This window comes from Python bivittatus, unplaced genomic scaffold, assembly GCF_059951505.1.
Source record: "Python bivittatus isolate LINGU-HERP-01145 unplaced genomic scaffold, Pbiv_v1 ctg000850_np1212, whole genome shotgun sequence".
NCBI classification, from domain to species: Eukaryota; Metazoa; Chordata; class Lepidosauria; order Squamata; family Pythonidae; genus Python; species Python bivittatus.
In genome coordinates, this window is record NW_028277112.1 from 13,770,398 (window position 1) to 13,791,585 (window position 21,188).

The 21,188-nt window shown below is 35.0% G+C and overlaps 1 protein-coding gene across 1 annotated transcript in view; it reads right to left on the bottom strand.

Moving 5' to 3' along the window:
- The window catches only part of KIAA0825 (KIAA0825 ortholog), a 235,677-nt gene that overhangs the window by 161,030 nt on the left and 53,459 nt on the right, over positions 1-21,188 (bottom strand). Inside the window, exons 13-16 of the mRNA XM_088129998.1 lie at positions 19,859-20,049; positions 15,848-16,030; positions 8,396-8,506; positions 4,707-4,846 (exon numbers count right to left, since the gene is read on the bottom strand). Coding sequence (XP_087986124.1) covers positions 4,707-4,846; positions 8,396-8,506; positions 15,848-16,030; positions 19,859-20,049 — 625 coding nt within the window. The remainder of the gene's footprint in view (positions 1-4,706; positions 4,847-8,395; positions 8,507-15,847; positions 16,031-19,858; positions 20,050-21,188) is intronic.

Here is a 21,188-nt window from a genome sequence, read left to right on the forward strand (position 1 = left end):
TTCCCTGTGACACTCTTTGGAAGTTGGACTTTGAAGAAGCAGGATACGAAGAGTATTGGCACTTTTGAACTTTGGTGTTGGAGAAGACTGAGAATACCATGGACAGCCAGGAAAACAAATAAATGGATCATCAAACAAATCTAGCCAGAATTCTCACTCGAGGCAAAAATGACCAGGTTCAAATTATCATAGTTTGGACACATTACATGAAGACCTAGCTTTCTGGAGAATTTTATAATGTTGGGAAAGGGGAAGGAAAGAGAAGACGACGACCAACCACAAGGTAGATGAACTCAATTTCCAATGTTAGAAGACCTGAAGGACCAGGTTGGGGACAGATTGTCATGGAGAAAATTAAGAAACAACACCAACTTGATGGCACATAATCATCATCAGTTATGGAGGCATTAGATCTAATGTGTTAGTTTCAAAAATCTCTCCATTGGTGATTGATGGTGCTGACACGAAAGACAAAGGAAGTTCATGGCCTGGTGTGGCTAGCCCAGTAAGAATCTCTAAAGCGGTGTTTCTTAAGTGTGGTCCTAGGACCCCTGGGAGTCCTCAAAACACTCTCAGGGGTCTGCAAACTCAAAATTATTTGCCAGCCTATGTTGAAAAATAATATAATATTAAATCCCATCGAACAATCATGAGAAGCGGTAGCGGTAGTGAATGTGTCAATTTTAATTTTTAATGAAGAAAATAAGGATAAGTATAACTCATACAAACAATAGCTGTTTTGGGGTCCTCCATAACTTTTAGAAGTGGGAAGGTGTCCTACGAGAAAAAAGTTTAAAAAGCACTGGTCTAAAGCATAACTTGTTTGGATGAAATTCTGGCCTGGAAATAAGTGCAAGTCATTCCTTCCTTCCTCCCCCCAACCCCTCCTGACAGATTACTAAAGAATGTTTCTTAAATTTGGCCATTGGTACTAATAAAGCAAAAAGATATTCCCACTATTTTCAGGAAGATGGTCTGGATGGACAATAGTCGTAACAGGTATCACAGGCTGCTCTGGGACAATTGAGATTGGTGCGTATTTCTGATACAGGTAGTCCCTGGGTTAAGAAGGCCCAGTTTATGGATAACCCATAGTTAAGAACGGAACCTACTGTAGCAAAATTCAAGTTAAATATACAATGATTCAAGTTAAATACACAATGGTTTGAGTTAATTACACAATACTACTTATACAGTATTATAAAATAATACTGTTCTGGCTTACATACAAATTCAACTTAAGGACAGTTCTTGGAATTGGAATTTGTTCTTAAACTGGGGACTACTTGTACAGTACTTCATTTTCTAAATAACTAGTATTGAGTGCAATGTGAAGTTTGACAGAGCAACTGTGAGTAGGTACCCTCTTATATGAAAACCCAGAGTTGGAAAGATTGGTATCTACAAGCTTTACTAATAAACTACTAACAATACAAACAACTGTCCATGGAGTGTACAGTTTAACCTAAGCCAATGAAATCCCAAATGGAGGGAAGGGACTTGGGGAGAGGACAATATAACTTTTTCTTTTCTTTTATTGACAAAGATGAAAAGGAAGACTAAAAGGGAACAGAATAAGTAATTCATTTGCTATAGAAGATGCTGAGAAGTACTCATGAAAGAAATTTGCATGCTTCTGTTTACATAGAAGATGACAATAAAGTGAAGTGTGAATGGCCCAAAGTCACACAGCTGGATTCATGCTCAAGGCAGGACTAGCCTTGTAGTCTCATGGTTTCTGGCCTGGTACCTCTAGCCACTACACTAAACTGGTTCCCAGCATTAAAGATAAATTACTGAAATCTATAGTATTTGCTTCCTTGATCTTTTCCAGCTATGTGAGGCTTGACACTTCCCAGTGTCTTTCCATGAGCCTATCCCTGATCTTCCCAGTGTCATCCTGCTACTGCCATTAATATTCTTGGTGGCCTACTCCACCTCACCCCCATCTTCAGTTGTAAGTTTTACAATAATTGTAAAAATTACTGTTTTATTCAATTTAGTACAAAATTGAATAAAAGTTAGGTCTTATCTTCACAAAAGATAAGACCTAACTTAGAAAAACATTAAACTCAACTTGTGTGAACTGGACTGAATTAGCTACACTGAACTAGACTGAAGCAGCTTAACACCCTTGCATCACCCATATGTATGATGTTGTGAGACAATAAGAACAACATATTCTTCACAACAAAAGCAAACTGGATGTGAAAAGTACATACTGGAGGACTCCACACTGGATATTTTTCTAATTTCTTCTGAATATACCCTGGAAATGCATGCTGGTTCTGGCCATCATCTGGATGGGAAAGCATGTAGAGACCCTGAGTTTCCAAGGCAGATTATAAATGTAATTAATTGCAAAACTGATTTTTGAAAAAAAATAACAGTTCAATCCTTTTCTTGAAGGAAAATACTTCTGGTGCCCTAGGATCTATACTGGAATCAGCAACACACAGATTCTGCATCACCCTATATGGCATCCACAGGACCTCCAAAATGTTTATAAAAAAAAAAAAATCCAGAATCTTGCAGGATGACCAAATAACAGATTTTGGTTTGAAAGTGCTGATAATCTTGGAAGATTTGGCAATCTCATGAAATTTTAGCCATTTTTTAAAAGATGGGGGGGTCATACCATCCAAAATTGCATTATAGCACAGCTTCTGAAATGTATGCCAATCCCTGGACTATTTTTTCCTTCTTATAAAATTCAGAAATTTATTTATGTATAAATAAATTATAAAACAAATACCACATACACTGCTGGAAAAATACTTCTTTACAGCTTAAGATTTTAAGAAACATACATTTGTCTGAAGCTAAGAAAAACAGTGAATCTAAATTCTGTCCTTTCATCCTAGTGTTAAACAGGCTAATAAAATTCAGTACAGGATAACAATACGATCTTCACAAACATTTTTTTAGTTTTTGCAGATAACATGCATTTGAACAAGTAAATCAGTACTTTGCAACAATTTATAAGAAACATGACAGACAGACAGCCTCACTTCTCTCAAGTACTGCTTTCAAGTTAAATATCAGAACTGTAGCCCAGAACTAGATTAGCTAATATAAAACTACTTTGCAGAAAAATGACAAACAAATGAACACTGTTCATTATAATCATTCTCAACAGAATTATAAATTCTGTAACCAAGAACAAAAACTGTTGTAATTAATTTTAACTGAATTACCATATGTTCCAAACAAATTATGAATTTATAACAACTGTATAAAATATTTCAACCATTTTTGTTTTTGCCAAATTATCTCTTTAATAAATTGTACTCTATCAATTAATAAAAATAAAGAACTTAGATTACCCATAGTAATCTAACACATGCAAAATATCCACGGTAGTGTTAGACAAAATTCCTGGATTGAGACTGGATTATCATTTTCCCTCTAAATGGGGCTGCCCTTGAAGACTATCTAGAAGTTTCATCTGATGCAAAATGTGGCAGACCATATGCTATGGGGCAGTCTTGTCACTGCCATGTAGCATTGCTGTACAGAGCTGTACCTGTTGCCGGTGTTTTTCCAAGTGAAATTCAATGTACTGTTCATTATCTATGAAACCCAATACAGCCGTTTCTATTGGAGCTTCCCTCCTTTGGAACAGTTTCCCCAATTCTTATGGCCCTCCAAAGATTTGTAAGACCTAATTGTTTCAGAAGCCCTTCAGAGACCAACAATGGTGCTGAATGACTTGTTTTATGTGAAATTATTTAATGCACTACTTTTATTAATATTCTTATGTTGTTATATTGTACTGCTGCTCTAATGTCCACTGCTTAGAGTTATCCAGACTGAAGGATATATAAATCCTATAAATGAAATAAATGAATTTAGCCCACTATTTAGTGCTTCCAGACATACATCAGGAAAACCAGTTTACCCTGTTCTTGTTTTTCATCTATTCAGCATTTAGCTTCATAAATTCACAGTAAAGCAGTTTCATTGGATAAAGCAATTGCCCAAATCATGATTTGACCAAGCTTCATGAATTAAGACCCAAACTCAAATACAGTTAGCAGATATTGTAGTTTGCAAACCAGCTTCAAAGCATGATTTAATATAGTTTGGCATTCTCCTCAAGCAGAGTTGTAGGTTCACAGGAAAACAAAAAATGGTTGGCACTCGATTTAAATGCAGCTTTAACTTTTTAAATATGCTCATCAGAACTGAACTGATTACATTTATTTTAAAAACTCCAGTGTCAGATTAGGGCTTGTTTCGCACATCACAATAAGCTATAATGTGGTTTGATAGATTTTGACATATAATAGAAGCCAAACCATTGTGGTTTATAAAACATTTTTAAGAGTCAGCATGTTCTATGAACTTGCAAGTTGCAGTTTATTCATCAAACAATGCTTCAACAAATGTACAATGTTTGAACCAGATATAAGAGTACACTATTTAAAGAATTTAGATTCAAGTATGATATTCTATTCATTCATTTCTTCTTAAACTTACACTGCATCTCACATCGGTCTCTTTATTATTACATTAACAAAATTATGTGCAGACTGAAACAATTTTAGCAAAAACTGAAATGAGTCTTAAACACCATATTTCTCATCTATTGTATCATCTAGAATTCTATTAATATTCAAATAATTTAAAGGATGGCAACTGGGAAAAATATATTTATGTTTGCACAGTTACATTATTAGAAACATGATAAAATCAATACTTACTACAACTTCTCAATAACATTTTCATTAAGAGGCAATCATGATGTAGCAGTGTTCTCAAAAGCAAGTTCCAATTACAGTATGGCTGGGATAAAAGAAGCTTCAGATGACCCTGAACTGTCATTTCTCCAGCTGATGGAATCCTTTCAAAATGTAAGATACAGACAGAATAATATATTTAATTTATCTGTGAAATCAACAGCCTTAAAGTATAGGTTAATGCTAATTCCTTTAAACATCAATTCCTCATAGACTGCTGAATCCTTTACGGTTGCTAAGGCTGCTGAAGGAAGGAATTATATTTCATCTTAACTAGCTAAAAGTAGGTTAACATTTGGTAGTATGCCAAATTTATAACAGATACAAAGTAACCTTACTTACCTCCTTCCTTGGGACTATGTATTCTCTTGTTTCACAAGCCAAACATTGTTTTGATGCTTGAATAAATATGAAATATTTTACTATAATTCAATGTTAAATTTGTTTAGAATTATTGCTATAAATATTTGAAGTGGAGTCCAAAGTCATAATTAAAGCAAAATTACAGTATAAATATATATTTAGTCATACAAAGAGGTACTGCTCTGTATGCATCTATTCTAACTAAAGGTCAGTACTAGAGGAAGAGACATGTGTTTAGTAAAAATTGCTGTGCAATTTTGGCAAATCTGCCTGTAAAATTAGATTGCTTCATGGAGAATATTTGGGAATATTTTATCTTCAGTTACAGTATGTCCTGCAATATTGGATGAAGGCACATGGAAGTTCTCTATAATAAAACAAATTAATAAAGAGTTGTAACTTGTTTAAACAAGGCTTATGTAAGAGAAATTCCCAGTAGATTGTGTTCCTGTGTAAGTTCTTCTCGCACACAATAGAAAGGAAGAAAAATATACAATGGTTGATTACAATTTTAAATCAAGCTTTTTTAGCTTTGTTTTAAGATTTTAACTTCTTGGTTAGAAATAAATTGTGCTACATAATTCCAAACTATTAACTGTAGCCTTTTAGCATGCCTTACATTTAAACATTCAATTATTCTAGCACTGTATTCTATACTGCACATTAGCAAAATATATTCAATACAAAGGCTATTTATTAGACAGTTTATTCTTCTGCTGTATATCACAATATATAAACTTTTTTCATACATTTATTTAGTATCAAGAAAACGAATAACTCTTAACTGTTACAACAATGCCTAAATTCCTATTTATAATTCAATATATATCATAAAATAATTAAGCAGCAATTTTATCTTAAATTTATTAATGTGAAAAGAGCAAGGTTTTTATAATGTGGAACTCATACAAACTTTTTTTTATATCTAACCAGATGGGGTGTTGTTATCTTTCAGTATTTACCAATTGCTCTAGACTCTTAAAGCACAGTGCAAATTGAAATGTTCAGTCACTGTGTTAATACTAGTAAAAACACTGAAAAGTTTTTCACTGGTCATATGGAGAGGCATATGTTCCTTCATCTTCGAAGCTTATATAGCCATGAATACAAGGCTAGCCACATACGGCAACAGATGAACTACATATAAAATATGACATGTATAAACAATTCTGTAGTGAGGAAAGTTATGGTTTACATCCATCTGAATAAAACATTGTTGCAGTTGAAGACTCATAGAATACACATACAAAGACTTCTAGCAGCATCAACACCTTCTATACACTCTTTACACAATGATATAGATGATTTTATGCGGTACCATTGAGCTACACTGAGAAAATTTAGAAATGACCAGCAAAGGCAATTTTTAAATAAGGACCTCAGTTATAATAGCCCAGTTATTGATGGTTGAAATTCAGCATGAAACATTTAAAATAAACCAATCATCCTCAATAATTACTAAGTATTGTAACAAAGATGAAGAATCTGTGGTAATCTGTATATTCTCATCATTACCAATGTTGTTTGGGACCTCTGGAAAGTATAGTTCCTCAATAGCTGAAGGGCTACTTCAGTGTCCTACAATACATTTTGACACTTGCATGAAGCGTTATTAAACTGACATATTATTTCAAAGTTTAATTGATTATATAAATATAATTGTGTATGTGTGTGTGTATGTGTGTGTGGGTGTATTATATACATAGTACATAAGAAATGACAAAAAGCTATAAAGTGAAAGTGAGTTTATATATTGGTATCCTTCAAAAAGACTGGCTATTGATAGAAAAAGCAGTAAGATGCACTCTAAAGCATAGTTAAATGCAGTGTTTGCCAATAAAAGTCAGCGCAGCAATTAGAAAGATAAAGATTGGGAAGAACCAAGTTCAAATATTAATAAAGTCATGTTTCTTACTGAGTGACTTTGCCCTAGTCATTCTCAATCCATTTCACAAATTTGTCAAAGAATGTAATGGATGGAGGACTGTTCATTGGATATAAAAATGCAGTTTAGAAATAAACTATGCAATAAACAAATACAAATGCAAAAACCTAACACTGTATGACAGCCAGTTATGCAGAGAAGGCGTTTTGTTGAGCAGGCTTTCCCTCCCTTCCCTCCATGCATGCTGAAATGTTGAGGGAGCTTGAAGAGAAATCTGGAAAGTAAACCTCTGGAAATAAAAGCAAATGTTTTCTTAAGGACAATGAAAGAGAAAAGGAAAGAACAAGTTAAATGGGAAAGTTTTTATTGCTTATAATCTCTATTTAATCAAGTATTGCATTTCAAGTGATGAAGTATACTGGAAGAAAAAGTTATATATGCTAAATATTTCTATCTATCTATCTATCTATCTATCTATCTATCTATCTATCTATCTATCTATCATCTATCTATCTATGCATTTATTATTTAATATGGTTATAATAATATATTAAAATAAATATGTTAACATGTCTATTTGTGTTTCTTGTGTCACAATAATTTAATTATTCACACTTTGATAATACCAATGTAATTCTGTTTTAAAACATGTTTGTTTTCAATAGGTGGTAAACTGTATATTAGATTTATAGGTACCCTGAAGTAGAATTACCTAATTTCAAATTGGGCATTATTAAACTATGTAATGTCATTACTGAGATTTTCTTTCAGAGCAATGTGATTCTACAAAGCAGGAGAGAAGAAACTAAACATCAGAGCTAGAGAAATTGAATAATGGAAACTAAACATCTTTTTTCTTTCATAAAAATCATGAAAAAATCTAGCATTCAATTAGAAATCAAAGATTACTAGGGAGGGACACAAAATACTGTGAGAAGCCTCAACAGGTTTTGAAATGGATGTGGGAGGATTCTGATCCAAAGTTAGAAAAGAAATGGCAGTACAGCTGGTAGCATATGTCTCATATGTAAATTGTTATTACACTTACTGAAACAGCAAGAAAATTATGCATTTGCTTCTAAACATGCCATTTTCTAAAAATACCAAATATGAACAAAAGCAATAAACGTAAACTTGAGTAGTTTCATCAATTCCCAAGGTTGCTACTTTTTCAAAGTTAAATCTATGTACGTAAGTTAAATTGAGTACAAAAAATAAATATAAAAATAATTGTTGTGTAAAATTTGTAAAGCAAGAACAAGTTTTTAAAGAAAATAGACAATGAAATAGATATTTTAATAAAATGTTTCAAAGTGGTATATTTATTTCAATTTATCAGTAAAAGCAATAGTATGGAACACAGAAATGGATTCTAGAGTCTTGTCTATATTATGAAGATACTTACTTTAGCAAAGAAGAGGAAAACTTTGATATGCCAGATAACCAGTGCAATGGTTGGTAAACAGCTTGCTCCAAAATATCTGAAGACAAGTTATCAAAAACACTTTGAAATGTTCTGAAAAATATAAGCAATTCAAAATCACAATTTATCATATTCCTTTGACAGGCAATGAAGAGAAAATAGGTAACTGATTTCAATTCCAATAGCTTCATGTTTAATGGAAATACTTTAGATTACTGTCCATGGTATTATATTTCAATTCACTCTACTGTACCAATCTGCATGCTACGCAACATTAGAACATAAGCCAACACAAAGAATGGCTTTTAGGGGCCCCAGGGCCCTAGAGCAAAAAAGATATAACTGAAAACACCTGTTGCATAAGGAGAACTACAAATGCAATTCTTACAATCCAGGCTAAAGTGACAGAAGACAGACAGACCTGGCTCTGTTTTTTGCTTCACTCTTTTCTCTCTCAGTTACATTCCATCTGGACTGATCAGGGAGTCCAAGCAGACAGACCAGATGATGATACCGCATCCCAAAAAGGATACTTCTGTGTGATCAGAATTTAGATAGTTACCAGTAGCAGGGACAATGCTCAATGAGTAAATCATGGGAGAGATTCTTTTAGTGGATTCACCTTCTGTACCCAGCTCTAGTGCTTTGCTGGATCATTTGGTTTAATTTTCCTGCTCTACTGATTGATAATGTGTGACTTTAGTTACTAGATGTTCTTTATATATAATATATGCTATAGCAGCTGCCTCTTGTCTCAAAGCTGGGGGAAGCATCTGTGAAACTATTTGATATCAAGGCAAAATTCCATATTAGGATGGTGTTATTCTTCTGTAGTGTGTGACAAGGTGAGAAGCGATCTTGTAAATTTCAGCACTGGTGTGAAATTATGAGATGCCTAAATAATGAATCCTAATAGATGCATCATAACATTTAAAGAAATTAGTGTTGAAAATCTTAAATTTTATATGGTATCAAGCTGCATGAATTTAGACTATTTACTTTTTAAACTCACAAAAATACTTTTAACTACAAAGATTGCATTTTTTTTTTAAAAGGAAAGATACTGAATTTAGTAGAACGGGCTAAATAAAGAGTCTCTTTTTAATGAACCTGACTCCTGGTGACTTCATAGACACCTCTTTTGTTTTCTTTGCAATAATATAGAAATACTGTATTCTTCTGGGACTTTTTTTTTTCCCAATCTAGCCTACAGTCTTGGAATTTCCTGGTGGTTTCCCTGATTAGCTGTATACCACCTTGATGATATAATAGATGGAATTACATATCAATGTTTTTATAGGTTAAAAATAAATATCTAAGTCAAAAGCTAGTAAAGACCAAAACAGCATTTAAATTTTCCTGTGTTCTTCAGCAGACAAAACAAATGAATTGCGTATGGAACAGGCTTGGTTTAACTGGAACCTCCACAAATATACATGGATGAATATGCATTTTTTGATAGTGGACATTTTTTCAACAGTTATCCATCCTGTTTTCCACACTTCAAGAGGGCATCTTAATCTTCTGAAGGAATTATTTTGTGAATGAGAGACTGCAAGGTGAACAGAATGGTGCAAAAATGGAAAGCTGCTCAGAAACCCTAGATCCTTTCCATCATATTTGATGTGAACCATATTGAAACAAATGTTCCATCTAAAGTATTAGAAGACTGACATATTCAAACCAGCTTTGGGGCACACTGGAACAGCTGAATGCTTCTCTCCTAGAGAGAAAATTATTAGATTTGGATGGAGGGGGAGTGGGGATGAGGTAATCTTGCCTTAAATAAGAGGTCACAATTTTTTACTTTTTGTTTGTTTGTTTCAATTCCTGTTATAGTGTAATTCCCAAGAAACTTTTCTTTAAATAATTGAAGAAATTGGGAAAATTACCTAAATAACTGACAATGAATCCTGCTATTGGTTAACTGCCCGTTTCTCCTAAAACATATACAGTGATACAGCAGAAGAAATTGATTTAATCAATTTAAACATAGGTTATTGTTGCAAAACACTGGAAAATTAATGTTCATCTTACTTTGTATCAGTGGAACTTAAAAGTGTGGGAATTTGGGAAAAAAATAGCTTTGAGAAAGAACTTTGAAGAATATTACAATTAAGAGTAGACAATTGCTGGTCACAATTGCTTAGCTATATTACTATATTTTTTTCCTGAATAAATTACATTTGTACAAATGTCAGACTGGGTAGAAATACTTAATACAGATGTTTAATATTCTTTTACTTCTCATTAAAATCACATATATTCTTTACATTCTATATCTTTAGTAGTTACATTGATGCCTTATTTGGTCAACTGAAAGAAGAAATGCAGCTGGAGGGTTATTAGCAGCCAACTAGATGCTTGAAGTGTTGGCTGGTTTCTTTATTATTATCATTCATGAAGAAACTCACAAAAAATTATTGGCTATAATATATTTAAGATAAAACATTTGCAGTCTAAGATATCCTCCCATTCTTTTCACATAGGATGAAAGAAAAGTACAGCTCCCATCAGATAGCTTATTTACATATGCAAATCATCATATTTTGTGAATCATGAAGTGAGAAAGATCCTCATTGTAACAGCATACTTAATGGCTGAGTGCCAAAATAAAACACTGAAATTTAAGAAGAGCCCTCTTATTTTGACAAAAATACAAGAAATCTTTAGGAGCAACACCTGAAACAATACCCACAGTTCAAAAATGAAATGGAATATGAAACACGTCCTGCTTAATAAGCAGCTTTCCTGTATGCAAAATGCTGAATGACTGTTGGCTATGTAAATACTCAAATTCACGCCAGTATAAAAAGTCTTTGTGGGTGCAACAAAACGCACAGACTGGTTCATTGCCATTTCCCTCTTTTCAGTTAAAGTCTGACAGCCAATGGTTCACACTTGAGCAAATCAAGCAATCCAATAATTCTTTGTGTGACGAGTGAGGCAGGAACCAGTGGCACCCAGGTAGGAAAGGGCATTATGTAAATATACAGCAATTCTGCTTTAAGGCCCCCCAAAACCATATCAATTATCTATTAATTTGAATGGTGAAAGGAAGAAGCCAGATATTTAAATCCCTAAGGATATAAAAATCATTTGCATCACCTCATTAGCAAACAACTGTTTTGTATGGCTTCATTTTGTCTGCAATAAAGATTCTGAACAAGCTGAGCTGTGTCTTTAACTCTTCCGTCAAGTCATACCAAGGCAACAAACTGAACCATCAAATGCCAGGAGATCTCCATTTTCTGCTGAATTCTGTTCAGGAAGGCTGACACTTTCATCTGAAATTTTCATATATTGTTCTCAAGAAAATTGTATTTAATAAACTACAAAGACTTTATTTCCTGTTAAGTTATATGTAAAAAGGCAAGAAAATTGATGTGAAAATTTTACAGAAATCAGTAAATGCACTATTCCATTAGTATTTTATCTGTCAGCAAAGAACAATCTTAGGCCCGGATATGGAATGGAAACTGCATTGGTTGCACTTATGGATGACCTCTGGCGGGAGCGGGATGGTGGAAGTGTGACCATCCTTGCTCTCCTTGATCTCTCAGCGGCTTTCGATACCGTCGACCACGGTATCCTGTTGGGACAGCTCAGGGAATTGGGGGTGGGTGGCACAGTCTTGTGCTGGTTCGCCTCCTTTCTCCGGGGCCGATCCCAATTGGTGGTGATAGGGAGTGAGAGGTCCCATTCTCAGCCCCTCCTTTGTGGGGTGCCGCAGGGTTTGGTTCTCCCTCTGCTCCTTTTCAACATCTACATGAAACCACTGGGTGAGATCATCCGTCATCATGGGGTGAGGTATCATCAGTATGCTGATGATATGCAGCTATACATCTCCATCCCTGGTGAAGTAAGTGATGCTGTGGCCACCCTTTCGCGGTGCCTGGAGGCTGTAAGGGTCTGGATGGGGAACAACAGGCTTCGGCTGAACCCTGGTAAAATGGAGTGGCTGTGGGTTAATGGCTCCTCTGTTTCCGGGATTTTGTCATCTTTGGTGCTGGATGGGGTGGCACTGCCCCAGACAGACCCAGTGCGTAATCTGGGGGTCCTCCTAGACTCACGGCTCCTGCTTGAAGAGCAGGTGGCAGTTGTGGCAAGGAGGGCCTTTGCACAACTTCAGGTTGTGCATCAGTTACGCCCTTTCCTGGATCGGGATGCCCTTTGAACAGTCACTCATGCCCTTGTTATCTCCCGGATAGACTACTGCAATGCGCTCTACATGGGGCTACCCTTGAAGAGTATCTGGAAGATACAGCTGGTCCAGAATGCAGCCGTGCGGGCTATTGTTGGAGCCCCAAGGAGGGCCCATGTAACGTCTCTGCTCCGCGAGCTGCATTGGATGCCAGTTTGCTTCCAGGTCCAATTCAAGGTGTTGGTTATCACTTTTAAAGCCCTACATGGCATGGGACCAGGTTATCTAAGGGACCACTTCTCCCCTATGACTTCAACCCGTCCCACCCGATCACACAAAGAGGGCATGCTTCGGACCCCCTCAGTGAAAGAACTTTGACTGGTGGGGTCCAGAAGGCGGGCCTTCTCTGCTGTAGCCCCTGCTCTTTGGAACATTCTGCCCCCAGAGGTGCGATTAGCCCCCACATTCCTGGCCTTCCATAAGGCTTTGAAGACCTGGTTCTGCCACCTGGCCTGGGGTGGGGTGAGAATACCACAAGCATGGGGATGGCTAGCCCCATAGAGGCCTTCTGCCTTCAGCCTCAGATTTTTCATCCTCTTGGTCTCTCCTTCTTTTTAGTAATCTTTTAATTAAGGCTTTATGTATTTATATATTTTATGTTTTTAATGTTTGTTGTGAATCGCCCAGAGTTCCCCCATTGGGGGGAGATGGGCAGTTGAAAAATTCAATAAATAAATAAATAAATATTATATAACAAGTAATACTCCATTTTCCCTGTTCAATGAGAGCAATCTTAAGCAAAGTACAATACGTCAGTAAAAAAAAAAAGGTTAATACTAATGTTTTGCATTTACCACTATTTTCTTTTCCTGGTAGAGAAAAATGGAGATAGTTCACCTATGGTCTGAGCTAACACCAACACTGTCAGCTATATTAAGTTTGTACATTTAAGAAAACGATAATAAGACCTCACAGGACATAGTATACTAGGCCCTTTTTTGTCCTCTTATATTGCAGTACTCTAATAAAAGGAAATTTTTGTCTGGAAGAATAGCATAAGAAATTCTGTAGTCTGACAGGCTTCAAGATGAGTTAGTGCCAAACTGGTCACTTTGATGACATTACTTATTGATTGTGGCAAAACATGCCTCAGTTCTCTTAGGAAGCAAAACTAGGTATCAACAGCATGTGTTACAGGATGTTATATGTATTATTTGTGCAAGTATTTATTAATCAATAGTAACAGTTACAAAAAGTAATATCCATTGGATTTAAGTTTAGAAACAGGCATGTTGTGTTGTTCAGTCTAGTCTCAAAGGAAAGGCTGCAACTTGGTCTCTAAGACCATGTACCTGGATTCATGCAAACTTAAAAGAAAAAATACCTTTTCCTTAGCACTGCAACAGATGAGGACCATAAGAACTTAAAAAAGAAATAGTATCATGTTTTCTTCAAATATTTTGAATTAAAATCAGTTGGCTTACCCTTAAAACAATGACCTTATGCAATTATACCAAAGTATATGATGTAATATGTTAATACGTTTATACATTTTCTGCATGTCAAAATAACTTAATTGGTCACACTTTGATGTTGACAATATAATTCTGTATTAAGCATGTTTCCAATAGTGGGTTTACAATGATGGCAAATTATATATTTAACTTACAGACAATCTGAAGTAGAATTACCTGATCCCATGTTGGGCCTTACTAAACTATTTAATGTCACTATTGATGTCAAGCTATCAGATAAAGTAAGGGAGGATTATCAGATAAAGTACAACAAATATACACCTAAGATTGTATATGTAATATACTAGAACATATAATTAAATTAGAATGTGTATGTGTGTGTGTGTGTGAGTTAGAGAGAGAGAGAGAGTCATACGTTTTTTAAAGATGGTACAGATTTGGCTCCTGTTGGGAGAAGAGTGTTTGGTTTTTACACAAATAATGATGTGAATTCTTACTTGTTATACTTTTATACCTTATCTCAAGGATTTTAGGATTTATATTTTTCTATTTTTTTTTAATTATCTTGTCCTTTTGTAGATTTAGTTTTACTCTTTTATTCTATTCATAGACATGTAGAAACCTAACCTTTATTATGTTTTTCTTTACTTCTACTTTATCTGTCTCCTGCTAATCTTTTCTTTACTCCTTAGCTGTGACTCCTTCACTGTTAGACTTTACTATCCTTCCCCGCAACCCCACCACAATTTCCAAGACTACTTTCTAGTTTCTTCTCCTGGCACTCCTTTTTTCTTAGCTTATTTTTTCTGTCTCTTTTTCAATAACAGCAACCAAACCACACTGACAGCTTCTGTTTTTGCCAGCCAAAAACTTTACCAGCCTTATGTCCATATTTAAAACTCTCTGATTCCATCTCTTAACTTAACCTTAAGTAATGTATGTGAGAGACATTGTGGACATGGTATCTGTAAAAGAGAAAGTCACAATGGGCTGACAACCTTTGCCATCCTCCTTCCCTCCACATACACAAACATACACACAAACATATAGATGCTTTTAGCTGTATATTACTTCTCTCCCCCCAAAAAACCCTAGCAATCACTATACAAAAAATGGGGAAACAAGTAAGAAAAAAATGTAACATATCTCCATTTGTACAAACCAAGGCAATTAATGAATACAAATGATATATAGTGAATATCTGCCCCTGATTCTGTGTGTAAGGGAGAAATGTGTATTTACATTTCTCCCAATATAAAGGACTCAAGACTGAATATACACTTAAAAGCAGAAATTACATAGCACAGCAATATATTTTTATTATTACAGATCTACAGCTAAAATATTTAAGTTTCCCCATCAAGGGATCCACTGGTATATGTATATTTCTCCTGCTTATCTTTCCTTCTTATATTCTTTTATTTTGTTTTGCTCTCTTAGCCTCTATCTCCTTTGACCAAATTCACTTTTTCATGCCTTTTAAATCTTTTCTTTTCAGAAGCGTTCTACCTATTCTGCCCTTCTCTAAATGGCAGCAGATACAAGATACTATTTGCCTAACCCCTGTATAAAAAGTAAGCAGCTGCCAGATGATTCACAACTTTTAACAAATATGTTAATGAATTAGGATATAAACTGATTGCAGTTTACTAAATTTACTAAAGCACTGCCCTCTTTAATACTTGAAATCCATGTTTGGACTTTAGGGCTTTATTATCATATTATAAATCAGCCATTGAACAAAGAAAGATAATTGTCTTTCCTACTATAGGTTAATAAATGTATATTAGTCTTAAAGTATTGTATCATACTTACTTGTACAGATTCTCTAGTGGTGAAGTTAAAACGAGAGCAGCTGCAAGTAAATTATTGCAATATCTGTGGATATTATAAATATGAGGATTTCTGTCTTTATGTGGACCTAAAAGTTCTTGAACGGAGCCACAAACTGACCACAGCATATTTTCACAGGTCATCAAGATTGCTATGACGTCTATTCTGTAAGAGGCAGAATAAAAACTCAGGAAGTACAGTAACCTAACAATACAATATAATCCATAATCATAAGCTTATTTGCCATAATACAGAAGATATACTATAAAAATTAATAGTTCCTTCATATTGCTTAAAATTATTTTATTTATTTATTTATTTATTTATATTTCAAATTTGTCATTACCCATCTCACTGCAGAGTGACTCTGGGTGGTTTACAGTTAAAATAGAAAAATATTAATTAATTAATTAAAATATGCTACAATAACGAACTTCCTATATAATACTTCCAAAAGGCTGATTATCAGGATTCTTAGGCAAAAGGAAAGAAGATGTGATGGAATGGAATTATGAAGGCCAGGCTCAGGGAGAAAAACATTTTCTTCCCTCTAGCAAGAACCTTCCCAGACTGAAACCCCAGCTCCCAAGTAATGCCAGCCACAACATTGTGAATTCCTCAGGGAGGTGCCAGTCTCATCCTCTTATATTTCCCACTCTCCTCAGGAGATGAAAGAAAATGTTTTTCTCCCTGAGCCTGGCCTTCATAATTCCATTCCATCACAGAAACTGATTATAATAATGAGTTATAATAATGACTTATAATAATGAAGAAGCCCAGCTTAGTGTAATGATTAAAGGTGCTGAACTAGAAGTCAGGAGACTGCGAGTTCTAATTCTGCCTTAGGCACAAAAGCCAGCCAGGTAACTTTGGCCCAATTACTCTCTCTCTCAGTCCTATAAAGAAAGCAATAGCAAACCACTTCCAAAAATGCTGCCAAGAAAATTGCGTGGACTTATATAAGAGATTATCAAGACTGACTCAAAAGCAACCCTAACCTTAACCCTCAAAAAAAAAAAAAAAAGTACTAGAAACATACTCAGACTTTCCCTGCTTCAAACAATTCCCTGACAAAATTTAATGAATTGATATAATCTCTAATATTTGTTTTACACACATGGATCAACTCACTTCATAAAGATGAACAGAAAAGCAATTCTCTTGCATACATGCTGAATTCTGGATCAGAATTATTATTTGCTAACATTTATTGGGTAACATTAGTTTTTATTTAAAAAAAACACACCTAACTACTTAATTTAACTAGCCTATTCCATACATATGTTGTCAGCTGAAGCTATTGCAATGACTGCAATCAACACTTATTTATATTTTAAATCTGTTCAGTAATGGATGTCCTTTCTTATCACTGCCTCTTAAAAATTTTCAATTTTCAAAACCAATACTGAGTATAAATATGACAGAATATTTAATAATTTCACCAACTGACTTTAATCCTATGTTTGCTTTGCAATTTTAAGCACACAAAGATCTTCATATTGTCAAATGTGCTTTTTTTCCTTCTAATCTTTCAATACTATCCAGTTCCCTACTGAACACTGTACTATGTTATGATGCCCAACACATGTCCCTAGTTGCTACAGAATTACATATCAGACAAATGGTATAGTGATTTGATTGCCTATGGCATGACAAAAAAAGAACAGTAACCAGTAACTAACAGGCAGATAAACCATGTGCTTAGATGATAAACCATTTCTCACTGATATAACTGGAAAAAGTCTTATTTTAACATGACAAACATGACAGCCAAAGTACACATTTGCAATCATCTTTTTGAGAAGATTGAGTGACCATAATACGAAGCCAATAAAGCTAACATTCAATAGAGAACAGCAGAAGTAATACAGAGCTTAAGCAGTTTATCCACTTGAAATTCATTACATTCATAATTCAAGAATATTAAAGTACAGTTGTACTGTAATATAGCATAATCATGTGTGTGTGTGTATTCATTATACAGAAAATTAAATTTAGAGATCACTAGGAATTACAAACTCTATGAAAAAGTATTTCAATAAATATTCAAATCTGCAATTCCTCTAACAAGATTATAGAATTTCTACAGAAGTAACATTTCCAGAAGCAAATTGTTTATATTGTACAACTTATTTAGTAATAATATGGCATTTTGAATTAATATGCTTTAAATAAATAAATGCAAGACTAAAATTAAAGCACTCATATGGCTACATATCTCACATAGTGATCCTAGGCAGCTCACAACAACCAATAAAAACAGAAATAAAAGCAAAACAATCTTTCCCATTAAGCACCAGACCAACCAAACAATTAACCTCCTGACTCAACCCCTATCCTAGCCCACTGCTTGGGGGAAGAACCAGTTCTTCTTGGTCTTCTGGAAGGCTAAAAGGGTAGGGGCCCCTCAGATCTCAGGTGGGAAGCTCAGAGCCGGAGTTGCTATACAGAAAGTGCATCTCTAAGGTCCTATCAGATGGCAGCATTTAAGGAAATGGACCTGGAATGTACCCATCCTATCTGACCTAGTGGGATGGGCAGATACCCTCAGGCAGAAGATGTCCCACAGATACCCTGGCCCTATGCCATGTAGGGCTTTAAAGGTGATAACCAGGATCTGTATGTACGTATGTATTTATTTATAAGATATGTATGGCCACTCATCTTAAACACAACTCTGGGCAGTTCACAACAACAACAAAACCCATAACTGTAAAACCATGAAACCATAAAACCATAAAACCATAAAACCAAAACCCAGAATCTCAATCGTCCCTTTGGGAGGCCCCATAATCAACTCCAAATACCCTCATTTTATCCCAGTACCTGGGTAAAAAGTCAGGTTTTGATGGCTTTCCAAAAGGCTAAAAGGGTGGGGGTCTATTGAATTGCACCTAGAAATCAACAGGGAGCCAGTGCAGCTCATGCTACAGTATTGTAACTTGGGCAAACTGTGGGGCACCCAAAACTGCACATGCTGCTATATTCTGGACCAGTTGCAGCTTCTGGATGGTCTTCAAGGACAGCCCTATGTATTGTTCATTGCAGTATTCCAATCGGGAGGTGACTAAGGCATGAGTGACCATGAGCAAGTTTGGATAACTTCCATCCAGTCTCCAACTTGCCCTGTTTAGGGAAGACTGTTGAAAGGGCAGTGGGCTCCCAGCTGTGGAGGGCCCTGGATAAAAAGGATTATCTGGACCCTTTTCAGTCAGGATTCAGGCCAAGCTACAGTACTGAGACAGCACTGGCTGCACTGATTGCCAGTTGCCTTTTGGGTACAATTCTAGGTGCTGGCTATCACCCATAAAGCCCTTCATATCTGAGGGACTGCCTATCTCCAATAGTTCCTGCCCATCTAGTATAATCAGATGAAGTAGGCACGCTCCAGGTCCCTTCAATTAATCAATGTCATGTTATGGAAGTTCACCTTCTCTGTTGTGGTGTCTGCCCTCTGGAATAGCATCCACTGGAGATCCATACTACTCCCACCGTGATGGTGTTCCAAAGGTTGTTGAAATCTTAGCTTTGCTCCCAGGCTTGGCTGAATGGTAGCTGCTGAGTCCCTATCAGTTTTTTGTGGAGGTGTTTTGGGGCATTCTGTTTGCTCCTTCAGACATTCGTGATTTTTCTTTCTGTTTTTATTATCTTTTATTTTTTAACATAAGCCACCCAGAGTCATCTGGATTTGGGCGCCCTCTAAATTTAATAAAATAAAAATAAATAAGTAAGGTAAAATAACCATCTATCAAATGTATGACCAACCTCTGGCTATTTTCCTTTATATGTTTTGATTTCAACAGGATTTTAATGTGTAATTTCTGTTACTATTTTTAAGCCAATTGCCTTTAAATTGTAAATTTTTAACATATTGCTTTAATGTTATTTTAATTGTTACACTGCACTTTCATTTCTGTTCTCAATTAACTCAAGAGCAAGCTACTGTTATTCCTATCATCTCATTCAAAGCACATAATTTAGCTAAATTATTACCTTATTTGTGGTGTCCTTTTGTAACTGGGCTGGGCCTGAAAATATCTGCAAGCCAAAAGTGCTAATGATTCTTCCAGCACTTCTGTTAGAATCTTCTGGGCTAACACAGGAGGTAGAACAGTCCATAGGTCATGTTGAAGAGCACAGCAGAAATAATGCCACATATGGATGGAGAATGAGCACCTTTCTCCCTGGCAAAACAACCAAAGTTTAAATAGCAACCTATCTTCCTCAATCTCCGTTTGGATTCTCTGAATCAAATGCATTCTGGATGAAAGGAAACTGCTGAAGAACAAGAGGCGCTAAGTTAAAATCCCCACAAAATTTAAAACAGATTTTGACTTAAAAAACCTAACAACTCATGCTTTATTAGTTAGAAAGTCAACTTTCTTACATTAATCCAAATCACACAAATTTGAACTACTATAAAATAGCCTTTCCCAAGTTAAAACAAATTTAAAATAAAGACTGCCTGTACTAATATTCAGTCACTAAAAGGTGTCCAAATACTCACCAATTCTGCAGTGATAATGGCAAGTTCCCCTGTGAAGAGTAGGAAGTATGGGATAGCTGGTCCTATTTATGTTCTTATTTGTTATTGAGAATAGTTTTCAGTGCATCTGCTACTAGGAACTTAATGTATCTTTAGGTACTCCAGTTTCCCTAAGCCACTTACTTCCAGATTACAGATTTATACCCACTTCACTTATTGAATTATGAGTTATGTGGTACATAAGTTGGGGAAATGATTAGTAAACAGTATTCCTAGCAAGTATACTTTTTACAGATAAACATTATTATCAATGATAAACTGCCGCAGAAGGTGTTTTAATCAGTCACAATCTAAAAAAAAAATCCATAAAGTTTAAAGCAAATCAGGGTACAATTTTATATTCAATTACTTGGGACTATACCCTTTTTAACTTGGTGAAACTTCTCTTTAAAAAAGGGAAAGTGTCCATTGAGTCAAGCTCTTATTTGCCCATAATAACAGATTAAGTCTTAATTTTAATGTTATATCTGACAGCACTACTGTCCATAATAATTTGGTAAATATATGTAAAAGTTTAATCACTATTAGAATGCTAGGACTATGGCATTATCTCTGTATTATATTTTAACAAATGTGATCATTTTTGTGACAATTCATTATCTTTACACTTTTTCATAATTTCATAATTTTAATATGTAATTAAAGACAAATGATTATTGCAATTTCTAGTCTAATATGTAATATTTACTACTATGGGATACTATTTTAAAGCATAATCATTAAAAATAACCTTACCAATAGACATTTCTTCCAATATTAGAATCAAATCAATTTATT